Source organism: Trichosurus vulpecula, chromosome 1 (genome assembly GCF_011100635.1).
Source record: "Trichosurus vulpecula isolate mTriVul1 chromosome 1, mTriVul1.pri, whole genome shotgun sequence".
NCBI classification, from domain to species: domain Eukaryota; kingdom Metazoa; phylum Chordata; class Mammalia; order Diprotodontia; family Phalangeridae; genus Trichosurus; species Trichosurus vulpecula.
The window spans coordinates 479,090,905-479,104,222 of NC_050573.1; the positions used below are offsets into that span (position 1 = coordinate 479,090,905).

At 34.6% G+C, this 13,318-nt stretch overlaps 1 protein-coding gene across 1 annotated transcript in view; it reads left to right on the top strand.

Annotated features, from left to right (window-relative positions):
• The window catches only part of ZNF608 (zinc finger protein 608), a 217,785-nt gene that overhangs the window by 125,422 nt on the left and 79,045 nt on the right, over positions 1-13,318 (top strand). Inside the window, exon 3 of the mRNA XM_036741750.1 lies at positions 522-777. Within this exon, the coding sequence (XP_036597645.1) occupies positions 522-777 (256 nt within the window). The remainder of the gene's footprint in view (positions 1-521; positions 778-13,318) is intronic.

A 13,318-nucleotide genomic window follows, 5' to 3' on the forward strand; every position in this document is an offset into this window, starting at 1 on the left:
TAGTTGTGAATAAATTCATGAATGTATTTGTCACTTTGAAATTAAAAGATACTCTGAGTATTTTTATCAATGTTTTGTCTGCCCAACTGTATGGTGTTCATTAGAGTTTCTTGTGGTGAGACACAGGAAAATGTATTGTAGTTTTTTTTTGTTTTTTTAAACAAGTTTTTCCTTTAAAAGATGTGGAGGTGGGGGCATTTTTCATTTTGCAATGCTTACTTTCCTGCAATTATGAGTTGTGTAGAGCTATTTTATGAATTCTGAGAAGTTAGTCTGTATAATTCAGGCATAACTGAAAACTTAAAATGTGCTAAACCTTGTTTAGCATGAAGAATATTACATTTGTACCTTTAATCATATGTTATGTTCTAGCATCATTAAGGACATTCAAATTGTATTTGAAGTACCAGTGGGAGTTTTGAATAGTGATCTTTTCCAGAGGTAATACAGTTATAAAGTTATTTTTGCTTGTAATCATCTACCTACTCAGCTCTATTGCAGTAAGCATGTCTGTTTTTCAGGTTGACCCCCTGTTTACAGTGCCAGCACCACCTCCACCAATTTCCAGTAGCATCACGCCTCAGATTCTGCCTTCCTACTTTTCTTCATCTTCATCCAATATTGCAGCCCCAGTTGAACAGCTTTTGGTACGAACTCGTTCAGTGGGTGTTAATACATGTGAAGTTGGAGTAATAACTGAGCCTGAATGCCTGGGACCCTGTGAACCTGGGACCAGCGTGAATCTGGAAGGGATTGTGTGGCATGAAACCGATGAAGGTAAATTTCTTTTTAGTTTCTATTACCTTCTTTTCTTTGCTGTATTTATATTTATCTGTAAGAGAATTTATTGTCTATACTGAGAGGAAAGACAAGTGGCTTCTCACATCATTTGTTGGTTTTTTTAAATAGGCAAATCTTTACATTTTTTCATGGTTATTTTTGCTAGTCGAAATTCTCTGAATAACTAAATGGAAGTAGAAGCCTGAATTTTCCCTTCACCATTAGCAGCTGCTTCTTTAGATGAGAGAGGTGACTTCACACTTATTTATTCAGATAAACATGGCAGAATTTGGTAGATTTTAAAAAATGAGTACCCATATTCACAATGTATAGTGAAAGAGGCCACTAACTAGCATGGACCACAGAAGTATCATGGATGTGACTAATGCACAAAAGTAATGGAACCAAGAATAACAGGTTCATTTGGAAAGAGTCTTGGTCTTGGAATCAGACCTGAGTTCAAATCCTACTTCAACTGCTTACTAGCTGTGTGACAATGGGCCAACCATATAACATCTCAGAGCCTCAGTTTCTTCATCTGTAAAGTGGGGATAGTACTTTCACAATTTACTTCACTGCAACCTTGTGATAAAGAGCTTTTTAAGCCTTAAAGTACTATGTGCATATGTTCTTTGCTTTTAGATCTGTTACCATGGTCCCCTTATACAGTCACACAATGTTTTCTTAATTTTAGCTAATAATCCTACAAAAACAAACTAAATAAAAGTCACAAGGGGAACTGGGAGAGTGAGGTGTGGATGAGTAAAATTTAAATGACCAGATTAGAAATTTAAATTCAGGCTGTCCAAGAAGCTGATTGCATGGAAAAAAGGGAGTGAGATGGGCAATAGTTGTTGACAAATACGCAATAAAGGGAATATTGGTGAATCCAGGAAAGTGGCTCAGTGGATTGAATGTCAGACCTGGAGGCAGGAAGATTGATCTTTATGAGTTCAAATGTGGCCTCACATGCTTACTAGCCACATGATCCTAAGCAAGTCACTTAACCCTGTTTGCCTCAGTCTCGTCTGTAGAATGAGCTAGAGAAGGGAATGGCAAATCATTCCAATATCTTTGCCAAGAAAACCCCAAATGGGATCACTAAGAGTCAGAAACTGCTGAAAAAAACAAAAACAAAAAACAACTAAACAACCACACTGAGAATCCAGATAATTAACAAAAGAATGAAAAAGATGAAAGCTGAAGAAAGATAAGAAGATAGTTTTTAAAAAATGATAGCTTTTGTTTTTTGTCTCAAAATGGTCATGAGATTTTCTTTTTAGCCTCTTGGGTACGTGTGATAGGGAATTTGGGAAGAAAAGGAAAGATCCAAAGTCTTTAGGACTGCCAAGGATAGGAAAAATTGATAAGGATTCTTATGTGTAAGTAAGGATTAAGGCTTTTTAAATGATGGAAATAATTTAAAGAATATTAGGAAAAGATAAGGAAATGGTTCACCTATTTGCTTAAGTGTATAATTTGTTTTTCACATTAGAATGTGGTTTCCTACTTACATTTGAATATATTTCTAATCTGGCCATACATTTTAAATAAACTAATGAAGCTATACTCTGAAGAACTAAGGAGGAACTGAGAAATGTTCTTAATTTATCCTGTCATTCTGACCCTCTACGGTAGACACCATTTAGGAGATGCACTGGGAAAAATGTAAGGTTCCCTAAGTTTTCCATTGATTCTAGGTGGTGTTTACTTGTTTGAGCTTCATTTTGTTTTACAGCTACTCAATATCCATTGAGTTCACATGTTACTAAAGTTAGTTCAAATAAGTGCTGATTGTGAGTACCCCAAGTGTTATCAAAGTAAGTACTCATATATGGAGGCATTGTAGTGAAGTAGATTTGAAATCAGAACCTGGGTTCAAATCCTGGTTCACTAAATAGTTGTATGATGTTGAGCAAGTCGCTTAACCTCTACAGGTCCTCAGTTTGTTAATCTGTAAAATTGAAAGTAAGGACTAATGGAAAATGAGCTAGTAGAATGAAACATTGGCCTACTTTTCATAGTGGCTTAGTCGACTCAGTTTATTGTCTTTCATAGCCTTAGTTAATAGATTATTTGATCTCTGGGATTTGATCTCTCATGTGGTAAGCTTATTTAAAATTAACCATAGCATCTATAAGGTCCAGGTAGTGTTTTGTTTTTATATGTTTAGTTGTCTATTTAATTTTAACTGTTAATATTTCTCTCCACTGAAAATGGGATTATTTTAAAAATCCATCAATTTAAGACAGTAACAGCACATTCCAGGTATGGAATTCTGGAACTCTTTCTGTTTATGCATAATTGTTTTGGGTATTTTGCATTGATACATGAGAGTTCATCAAAGGGCCTCTACCTTTTGTATGTGGGAGGGGAGGCGGGGGGAGTGTGTGTGGATGTGGATGTGTGTTTGTATTCATATATATGTGTATATGTATGTGGAGCAGCTAGGTGGTTCAGTGAATAGTGTGCTGGGCCTAGAGTCAGGAAGACCTCATATCAGATCTGGTTTCAGACGCTTACTAGTTCTGTGACCCTGGGCAAGTCACTTAACCTTGTTTGCCTCTGTTTTCTCATCTATAAAATAAGTTGGAGAAGGAAATGGCCAGCCACTTCTGTATTTTTGCCAAGAAAACTTCAAATGGGGTCATGAAGAATCGGATGCAACCGAAAGCACTAAACCACAACAAATAAAATATATACTCACTTCATAATATATATGTATGCAGTCAGATTTATTTGCTTTTATATATTCGTTGTTCTTTATGCGTTTTTCATTCACTTTATAGGACAGATTGATCCTTATAGTTTTCTTGTTTTGTTTTGTTTTAAAGTATATGATACTTTTAATGAATACCCTAACATAGAACTGTCTTCAGCAGCTCTACTACTCTTTTTACTGCTTTGTATTTACCAATATTTGGAATGAGCAGATATTTATTGGGGTGACATGAAAGCAATAGCTGTTAGTAGTCATTCTTGTTGAATATACTAAACTAGTAAAATAAGGAGAATTTAAGACTCTATTCCTAGTGAAGGCTCAAGATTCTTAAGAAGTATGTGTCTAACAGGCATATTTGTCAAAGAAAATTCCATATGAATTTTCTCAGTGTAGGTCTTGTTCCTACCTAACATTAATTAATTAATCAATCAGTTAATTAAATCCGCTTGATCATTGTTTCCTGTCCTTTTGAGGACAGTTGTGAGAGAAAGAAAGAACACATTTGTCAGCATTAGCTGAGGGATTTAAGAACAGGAGTGGAAGATCAGGGAGGAAGAAGACAACGAATCTAGTTTTATTAGAGTTTTGAGATTATGTTGACCTAAGTAGGCAGTTTGTAACATATCCAACATAAAACAGGCGATTTTAAACATTAATCTTTAGATGTGGTTGAGTAAAATTTCCATTCCTGGTACCTTTGCTTTGACCAGTATGATATCACTGGTAGTAGTTTCCTACAAACCCAATTAATTATAAATGGGAAAAATGATATTTGGAAGTGATTTGTCTTCTTATGATTCTTCATGTAAATATTCATTCAGTCATCTTCAGTAATCTCGTGTATTCTTGTGAGTTTGAAGGAATGGGATTTAAAAACCCTAGTGAAGTATTTCATTGTTTCTTGTCGTTTAAAGTTCCTGATTAGAGAAAGATTCATTTAGTTAACTGTCTCTGACTTAACTCTGCCTTGCTCTTAGTGCACAAACCTTCTATTGCTTAATAACAAATTGTCTTAAGGTGAAAAGTGTTGCAAGTATGTTTCCCTCTGGAAAAAATTAAGATGTTTCAGATCATGCTTAATAGGAGAGAAAAAATTAATACTACATATGGATGTTTTGCTGCTCTACTCTGATCTCTTCTCTTCAAGGAAAGTGTGCGATGATATTAAATTATTCACAGATGTTAGAAAGAATTTCTTTAGGGTTTCACTTACACATTTGGGGCACACATGCTGCTGTTCAGTGATTTGTCAAAAAGTTCTCTCTTTTTTTCAAAAATACAATAATGAAGTGTATGTAAATATGTTTGTTGAACTTGGTTTTTAATTCACTGAGATGAATTTTCCTTTTAAATTGATTATATCAGGTTTCTAAGTCATACCTTTTTTCTTGTTCTTTACTGAATGCCTTCCCTCTAGTCACGGTTCAGTGTTGTGATTGTCATTTGTAATTCTTGAATCAAAGAAATGGTTCCCCTTTCCCTCCATTCTCATGTTCTTACACTTAAGAAAAGGCAAAGAAAAGAGAGGGGATGAAGAGAACACGCAATTTTGCTGTGCTCAAGTGGATTTTCCTAATTCTCATCCACATATTTTAATCTTTCTAGAGCATTTATTTTTTTGTGAAGAATTGTGCATTATAGAGTGTGAGAAGAAAAGTTAGATCATTTAAAATTCTATTATTTATTATAGTATATGCTGACAAATGCCCACATGGATTTGTTGACTTTCTCTGGTGGTGAATAGCTAGCAATGGAAAAGAAAACGCAGAAAGACAGTAAAAGGTATCATTTGATGGGGCATGTAAGGGGGAGAAAGTGATTATGTATTTGGAATCTTTCACTTAATGCATTTTGTGCTTTCCAAGGAAATAAAATGTGAACTTTGGGGATTAATGATTTGAAGGTAACTAATTATAAAAGTAAATCATTTTCCAGAAGAACACCCAAAGATGTTGTCACATTCTGCTTCTTTTCCCTTTTTTCCAAGAAGGCTGATATTTTGGATTTGTAAAACTTGTTTTCAAGCTAATTAATTTCAAGTAAGTGTATTTAAATTTCTCAAACAATATAGATTATTGTGGTACTATTTTTGCTTCCCAGCATTTATTTCTATCGAGTTAAATTTCACTTCTAATATTTTTCCCTCTGATTTTTGATTGAGTTGGGCAGGGACTGAAATGTGCATTTAAGTTCATTTTATAGTACCTGATTTTGAAATAAAACAGAAATTATGAAGGCAGTGGAGTTAATATAGTACCTAGCTGATTGAGGATAATCTTTGAGGTTTTCAGCCTAGGATATTCATCCTGGACAGACAATCAAAGTTCACTTCTGTGTGAGATGTATCTCATTGATTCTCAACAACAATTGTGAACTTCATTGTGATTAAAAGTAGTTTTCTAACTGTCAGAGTAATAACCATAGATAATTCGGCCTACAGTGTGTGATTGAACTGGTTAGCTTAGTTAGAATACTGTGCTTAATGAGGTCAAGATTGTAGGGTTGATCCCTGTCAGGGGCAGAGCTTCTTTCTGTTCCAAGGCCACCTGCTGTACTTAACTCTATCTGAGAGTCTTGTAGATTCATCGGATTGGTTGGTTTCCAAGGGAACTGATTATGAATTGAGATGCATCAAGGCAACTTTATCACCACTAGTGGAAAAACCGTTTAAAGTATGTTCCTTATTGATGTGTCATTTGCATATATGAAAGGCAGCCCAAATTAAATTAACAATTTTCTTGTGTGCCTTAATACAAGGTAGTCTCATTATCTTAACCACCATTTTAGACTGTGATATTAGTTAGTTATATTTAGCTCTTTAAAATATCTTTGTTTTAAATGTCAAATGAATTGTTCCCCTGGGGAAATCAGTTCAAGTGTTGATTCATAAATAAAACTTGTGAATCAAAAGCATTAAATTTTATTTCTGTTGCTGGAAACGATAAGCTAGAAATCAGATTTGTTTATAAACTTCATAGAAAAATGTGGAACTTGAAAAAAAAAGCATTCTAAACTATTTGCACCTGTTTTTTTTTCATTGTGACCTTCTTACTTCTTAATTTGTCTTATGTCTTCCTGACAGTAGTATAGCCAAAATTTCCCAATATAAAGTGTCTATTCTGTGACTTTTAAAACTATGTAAAAGACAAGTGTCATTTTCCTTACTCTCATTATGTGAAGAATAAGCTAATATGAGACAGAGCACTTTCTTCTGTTTTGAGATTGACAGGCTTCCTTCTATCTGTGTCTTTTGTGATAATTTGTGTATGCTATTAAATGATAAAAAATAAAACAATGTAGTCAAAACCAAATTTAATAAGGTGTTTCATTGTCCACTTTGGGTTACTAGCTTTGTAACTAAGAAATTATAAAATGTAAATAAATAGTATGAAATTGAACGTGTGCTTTCATTTTTAACTAAAATCAAGACAGGATTTGTGTTGCTGGTATGGCTTGAAATCTGACACCCTTTTAGTTCAGGTTTGATGTTGGGACAAAATGAGGCACTGCCAAGTCACTGAACATTTAACAGAGAAAAAGATTTACTTTATCCTAACCCAGCAAAGATATGAAGTAAGGCTGTCTTCTCTGTATAGCACCACTCTCATCTCCATCTATGAATGTGTCTGGTCAGTCAGTCAGTCAGTCACCAGGGAATGGTGACTGCTGTGGTCTCAGGAGACTGTCAAGTCTGAGAAGTACTGACTATAAGCTACTGAAACCTCTTGTGTCCCCAGACCAGGAAGTTGCATCAAAGAAGATGAGGCCAATCAAGTTGCATGGGGTCCAGGGCAGGAGGAAGAAGACTGTGTCAGGGTCAAGGCAGAGTATTAGGAAATGGTTGGTCCTGTCACATACTGTACCTTGATAGAAGGTCCTAATGATCTTCTAGGGCAGAGGCGGTCAACTCATGGGGAAAAAGGGGAAAAGGAGTAAACAGAAGTGAACAAAACAAAACCTCCTTCAGAAAGGCTGAGTTCCAAAGTCTCTCTGTACCCATCTCCCTACCACCCGCCAGCCCACCCACCGGGCCAAGCCCCAGGAACCTAGGTAGAGAGAATTGTTCGCCAGACTATTCCCGCAGGCAGAGAGGTGTTGTCCTTACCCTGGGAGCTCTTAGGATAAGCCCCTCCGGATAAGACTTCCTTACCCTGGTGGGAGTTCCTAGTTCAGTCAAAAGTCTGCACTTTTTCTCCAGGATGTGGTTCCCCTCTCAAAAGGAATCAGGATCTCTGGTTTAGAGACCCTAGGCTGGGACTCTTCACCCTCCATCTGCATCAAGAGGGATCTCTTCATTTGAGGGGCCATCAGCTTTATTAGCTGCCTCTTGGCTTTCATTGTTTTGCCCCTGAAAGCCCAAAACTGTCAGCTACTGAATATGCAGCCCTATTTACTTTAACTCTGAAGTCAATGGCAGTCCAACATGAGCAGCTCCCTTAACAACAACTAAGGTTTAGTGTCCTTGGTTTTCCCTTTCCCCTCTCAGGCAAACCCCTTTAGCACTCACAGAGCTAATCTGTCTGTCTAGGGAGGCACCTTGGACAGGTCCCACAGAGAAGATTCCTTTGTACAATTGGGAGGAATCTATATGTGCAGGGCTCTTCCCTTGACTCAACTACAATGTGAGCCATGAGGCTGTCCCTCATTTCATCCTGCTAACTATGCCAAGTGTCCTAGGCATGATTCCAAAGCATGTACACTCATACTACGGGTTTGATGTTGGGACAAAATGATTATCTGGATTTGGTTTTTCTTGTCTCTATCTGGAAATGCGTCTGGACAATCAGTCCTCAGGGTATGATGACTCCTGTGATCTAAGGAAACGCTAAGTCTGAGAGGAGCTAACTCTATGTGCCTGGCCAAGACTTTTTATACCCCTAGACCGACCAGGAAGCTATGTTATGGAAGTTGAGGACAATAAGGTTTCACAGATGGATAAAGCTGTGTCAGGAAACTACTGGTCCTATTAGAACTGGTAAATAAGTTTTCTTTAAATTGAGAAAAGCAGTCAAAGTTCTAGCTTAAGTTTTTATAAATGATGCTCTCCAGCTTTTAGGTTATGCTTACATATTCACAATTTTTTTTCTGTTCAGATACAGAATTATCTTATTGTAATAATTTGAAGTGAATTATTTCCTGGTCACACAAATGGAAATAACTGCATTGTCAAAACATATTTTGCCTATTTTTATATATAATTATATATTTTATCTTGGCACTACTGTATTTTATGGTTAAATTTGTTTATTTGGTGAATGGAGACCCAAAATGATAACACATCTTATTACTGTGGCACTAAGTTTATTGTAAATAGCTTCAGAGATGGAAATTGTTAAAATGACTATTTTTTTTACAAGGATACTTCAAAGGGTTTGTGATTTAATTACTGTAGCCTTTCCTAATCCTGATCAAACTCACTCTTTATCTTATTCTGTCTTTGAATCCTCATGGTGCTGAGGAAGTGACTCTGTTTGTGCTAATTGAGTATAAGCCCTGGCAGGTTCTACGAAGCTAGGCAGGTTTTAAGTATAAGCCTCATCTGTTACCAGAGGAGGGACCTCTAATTATCAAAAGGTTGGATGGCAGGTGATAGCATCTTTTTTACCACAAGTTATAAAAATGGCATTTTAAAAAATTCTTTCATGACTTCACGATTTTATTTGCTTTTCACTTTGGCTCAAATATCTCACTTTCAGGAAGAGATTTTTTTTCTTGTTTATATCAGTCACTAAGCTCTTTAGAATATTTTTTCTTAGTATATTCACAACTAAAACCAGTTATATACATGTACACAGTGCAGGGAATGGAAGATTGAAGTAGCAAAAGGGATGTATGCACCTGAAGCATTCTGACATATGGGTCAACAGAGAATCTTTTTGCAAATGATCTGGATATGAAGGTGGATTTCCTCATTTGTAAACATAAACAAATAAGAATCCAGTTCTTCTGGAATCTAAAAGCTTTCTATAAATGTCAGGTGTTGCTTTTCAGAGAAAAATCAAGATAAATGTGATAGGATAATTAACCCTTCCTCTATTTTTAAAAAATATACTGAGTGCTTAAATGACCTGCACAGACCCACGCCCAGAGACAGTAAGGGAAATACACCTACTATCATAGAGGCAGTAAAGTGCTGGAGCTGTAATTTGAACCCAGGTTTTATGACTTCCATTCCTGCACTCTTCCCACTACCCAATGCTGCACTCCTTGGAAAAAAAATGACTTTAACTTTGCAGTGACCTTCAACCTGAATTATGTTGCTTATGGTTATATGGGCCAGGCAGAAGTCCACAAGTTTAGAAACCTGGTTTGTCTTGCCTTCCATCCATAATGACATTTTAAAAAAAATTAATTTTAACAAAAATCTATCTTTCCTCCCATTTTCCTACTTCCCTTTTAGAAAAAAAAAAGGAAAGAAAAACAAACCCTTGTAGCAAATGTGCGTAATTAAGTAAAAAAAAAAACTTCCCACATTGGCCATGTCTAAAAAATATGTGACTCATGGATTCAATTTTTAGGAGGTGGGTAGCAAGTTTCATCACCATGCCAATGGAATTGTAGTTGGTCATTGGGTTGATCAGAGTTCTTAAGTTTTTCAAAATTGTTTGTATTTACACTGTTTTGTCATTATATAAATTGTTCTAGCTTTCCTTGCTACTTTTTGAAACAGTTCATACAAGTATTAACAAAGTTCTCTGAAACTGTCCCTTTTTTCCTTTCTTATATAATGAAATAGTATTCCATTACATCCATAAAACAAAATTTGATGGGTACTTCCTTAATTTCCAGACATTTTGCTACTAAAAAAAACTGGTATAAACATTTTTTTACACATGAGTCATTTTCTTCTTTTATCTCTTTGGGGTGATAGGACTAGCACTGGGTCATACGGTTTGCATAGTATAGGAACTATGGGGGCATTATTGGTTTCTAGAATGGTTAAACCAATTCACAGATCCACCAGAAGTGAATTTATTTGCCTGTTTTCCAGAATCCCTTCCAACACTTTTCAAAAATTTCTTCTTGTCAACTTTTTGAGTCTGATGAGTTTAAGGTGGAAGCTCCAAGTTGCTTTATTACATGTTTATTTAATAGCAATTTGGAATACCCTTTTCAAATTGATATTCATAGCTTGGATTTCTTCCTTTTAAAGCTGGTCTGTTCATATTCTTTGACAATTTATTTGTTGGGGAATGGCTCTTATTCTTAAGTTTTAAATCAATTCCTAATATATCTTCAAAATGATTATCAGATAAATTTGCCACAAAGTTTTTCTTCCCCCAGTTAACTACTTCCCTTCTAATTTAAGCTATACCAGTTTTGTTTGTGTAAAAAAAAATTATGTTATTGGAATTGTTTATTTTATCGTATGTGATCTTCCCATTCACTAGTTTGGTCATGAAAGCTTCCCTTATCTATTGATCTGAAAGGTAATTTCTTCCTTGCTACTCTGATTTGTTTATGATTTGACCTTTTGTTTTTAAGTCATGTAATCATTTGGAGCTGATCTAGTTATAAAGTATGATGTTCCATTCATAGTTTCTACCAGACCACTTTCTAGTTTTCGTAGCAGTTTTTGTCATGTAATAAATTCTTATCCCAACAGCAAGTCATCTTTGAGTTTATCAAATACTAGATTATTGTGTTCCTTTGGTTCTGTATATTGATTACCAAATCTATTCCAGTGACCAACTTCCCTGTTACTTACCAGTACCAAATAATTTTGAATATTACTACTTTGCAGTATAGTTTGTAGTATTGTCTGTTACTACTGGGTCCATTTCTTCTTACTTTTTCCCCCCATCATTCCCATTGAGATTCTTGGCCTTTGTTTTTCTGGATGAATTTGGCCTTTTTTCCTTCTTCTAGCTCTCTAAAGTAATCTTTTGAAAGTTTGATTGGTAAATGAATTTAGGGAGTATTGTCATTTTTATTATATTTTCTCAGCCAATCAGCAGTTCATATTTCTCCAATTATTTAGATGTCTTTATTTTTATAAGGAGTATTTTGGAGTTGTAATCATAGTTTCTGTGTGTATATCTTGTTTGGTAGACTTTCAATTACTTTATACTTTCTGTGGTTATTTTAAATAGAGTTTCTCTTTCCATCTCCTTGTATTAAATTTTGATGGTAATATGCAGAAATGCTTATTTTTACATAGATTCTTTTATATGCTACAATTTTATTAAATTATCAATTATTTCAATTATTGCAAACCTTTTTAGTTGACTGACTAGAGGTCTCTGTGTAAATTATCATGTCATCTGCAAAAGATAAATGTTTAATCATTGCTTATGCTTCTTTCCTCAATATCTTTTTTTGTCTCATTATATAGCTAGCATTTCTAGCACTATATTAAATAGTAATTGTGTTAATGAAATTCTTGTTTTACTTCTAATCTTAACGGAAAGCCTCTAATTTATCCTCATTAAATAAAATGTTGGCTCTTGGCTTTAGGTACTTTTCATATTAGGAAATATCCATTTATTCCTATTTTTTAATATTTATTTAAAACTTAGGTAGGTATTGTGTTATTCAGAAGCTTTTTCTGAAACTATTCATATACTCATGTAAGAGTTATTTTTATTATTAATATTGTCTGTTATGCTGATAGTGAACAAGTAGGAATCAGTGGGTAGAGTCTTGGTGAGGAGAAGAGAAGACTAGTGGAGCAGAAGGAGATCAATTCAATTGTAAATCACTATTGCTAACAACACTCTTCTTTTATCATCATCTTTCTCTTTGAAGAGTAAAACATGTAAGATCATATGATGGAGGTAAGTGATTAGTAATCATAACCATTAATTTAGAAGGGATAATAAACTCATTTATAAAATAGAAGTTAGCAGAATGGATTAGAAAGCAGAATTTACTAATATATTGTTGATAAGAAACATGCTTGAAACTTAAAAACTCACAGCATTAGAGTTCTAATGACGGAGCAAAGTGAAATTTATTGTGTTTCCAGAGAACTCAAAAAAGCAGAGGTAGCAACTATGATTTCAACCAAGGCAAGAGCAAAGACAGACATGGTTAAATGAGACAATGAAGAAAACTACATTGTGTTTAAAGGTAACACAAGGAATAAAATAAATCACTAATATAAGTACACACTGAATGGCATAGCTTCTAAAAACTTAAAGGGAAAAATAATATAATTATAGAAAGAAACTGATTGCACAACCTTGATAGCTATCACCTTCAATATACTCCTTTCAGATAATGGTACAAATGTAAGGAAGATAGAGTTTAAGAATCTAAATATAATTTTAGAAAAACAGTATGTACAATAGCTCTCTAGCAATTACTGAATAAGGATATACATACACATGCATAAACTGTACATCTCACCATTACAATAATTAATCATATACTATGACAAAAAAACCTTATAAACACATTCTGCTGTGATATGCTGATATAGTGTCTCTGAAATTAATTTGACACACTAGCTTACTTTGAGAACAATTATAAAGTTGACAGAATAAAGGATTTCCTTGAACTAATGCTATGAATGTCTGATAAAGGGAAATATATAAATTACTTTGCAAACCTTAAAGTACTATATAAGTGTTGGCTATTATTATGATTGTTGTTACTATTAATGATAATTATTAATCAAACACTTTCAAGAGTATTTACTATAAAGGAAGCCTGGCACCTTCAAATCTCATTGTGATAAAGTGTTCCAATTAGCCACATAACTTTTTACAAATACACAGTTCTTCATAGCATTAATTGGGGGGATGGAAATAGTTACCTAAGAGCATGCTTCCTTGTTAGATCCTTGATCATGGGCTGAACAAGACTGATAGG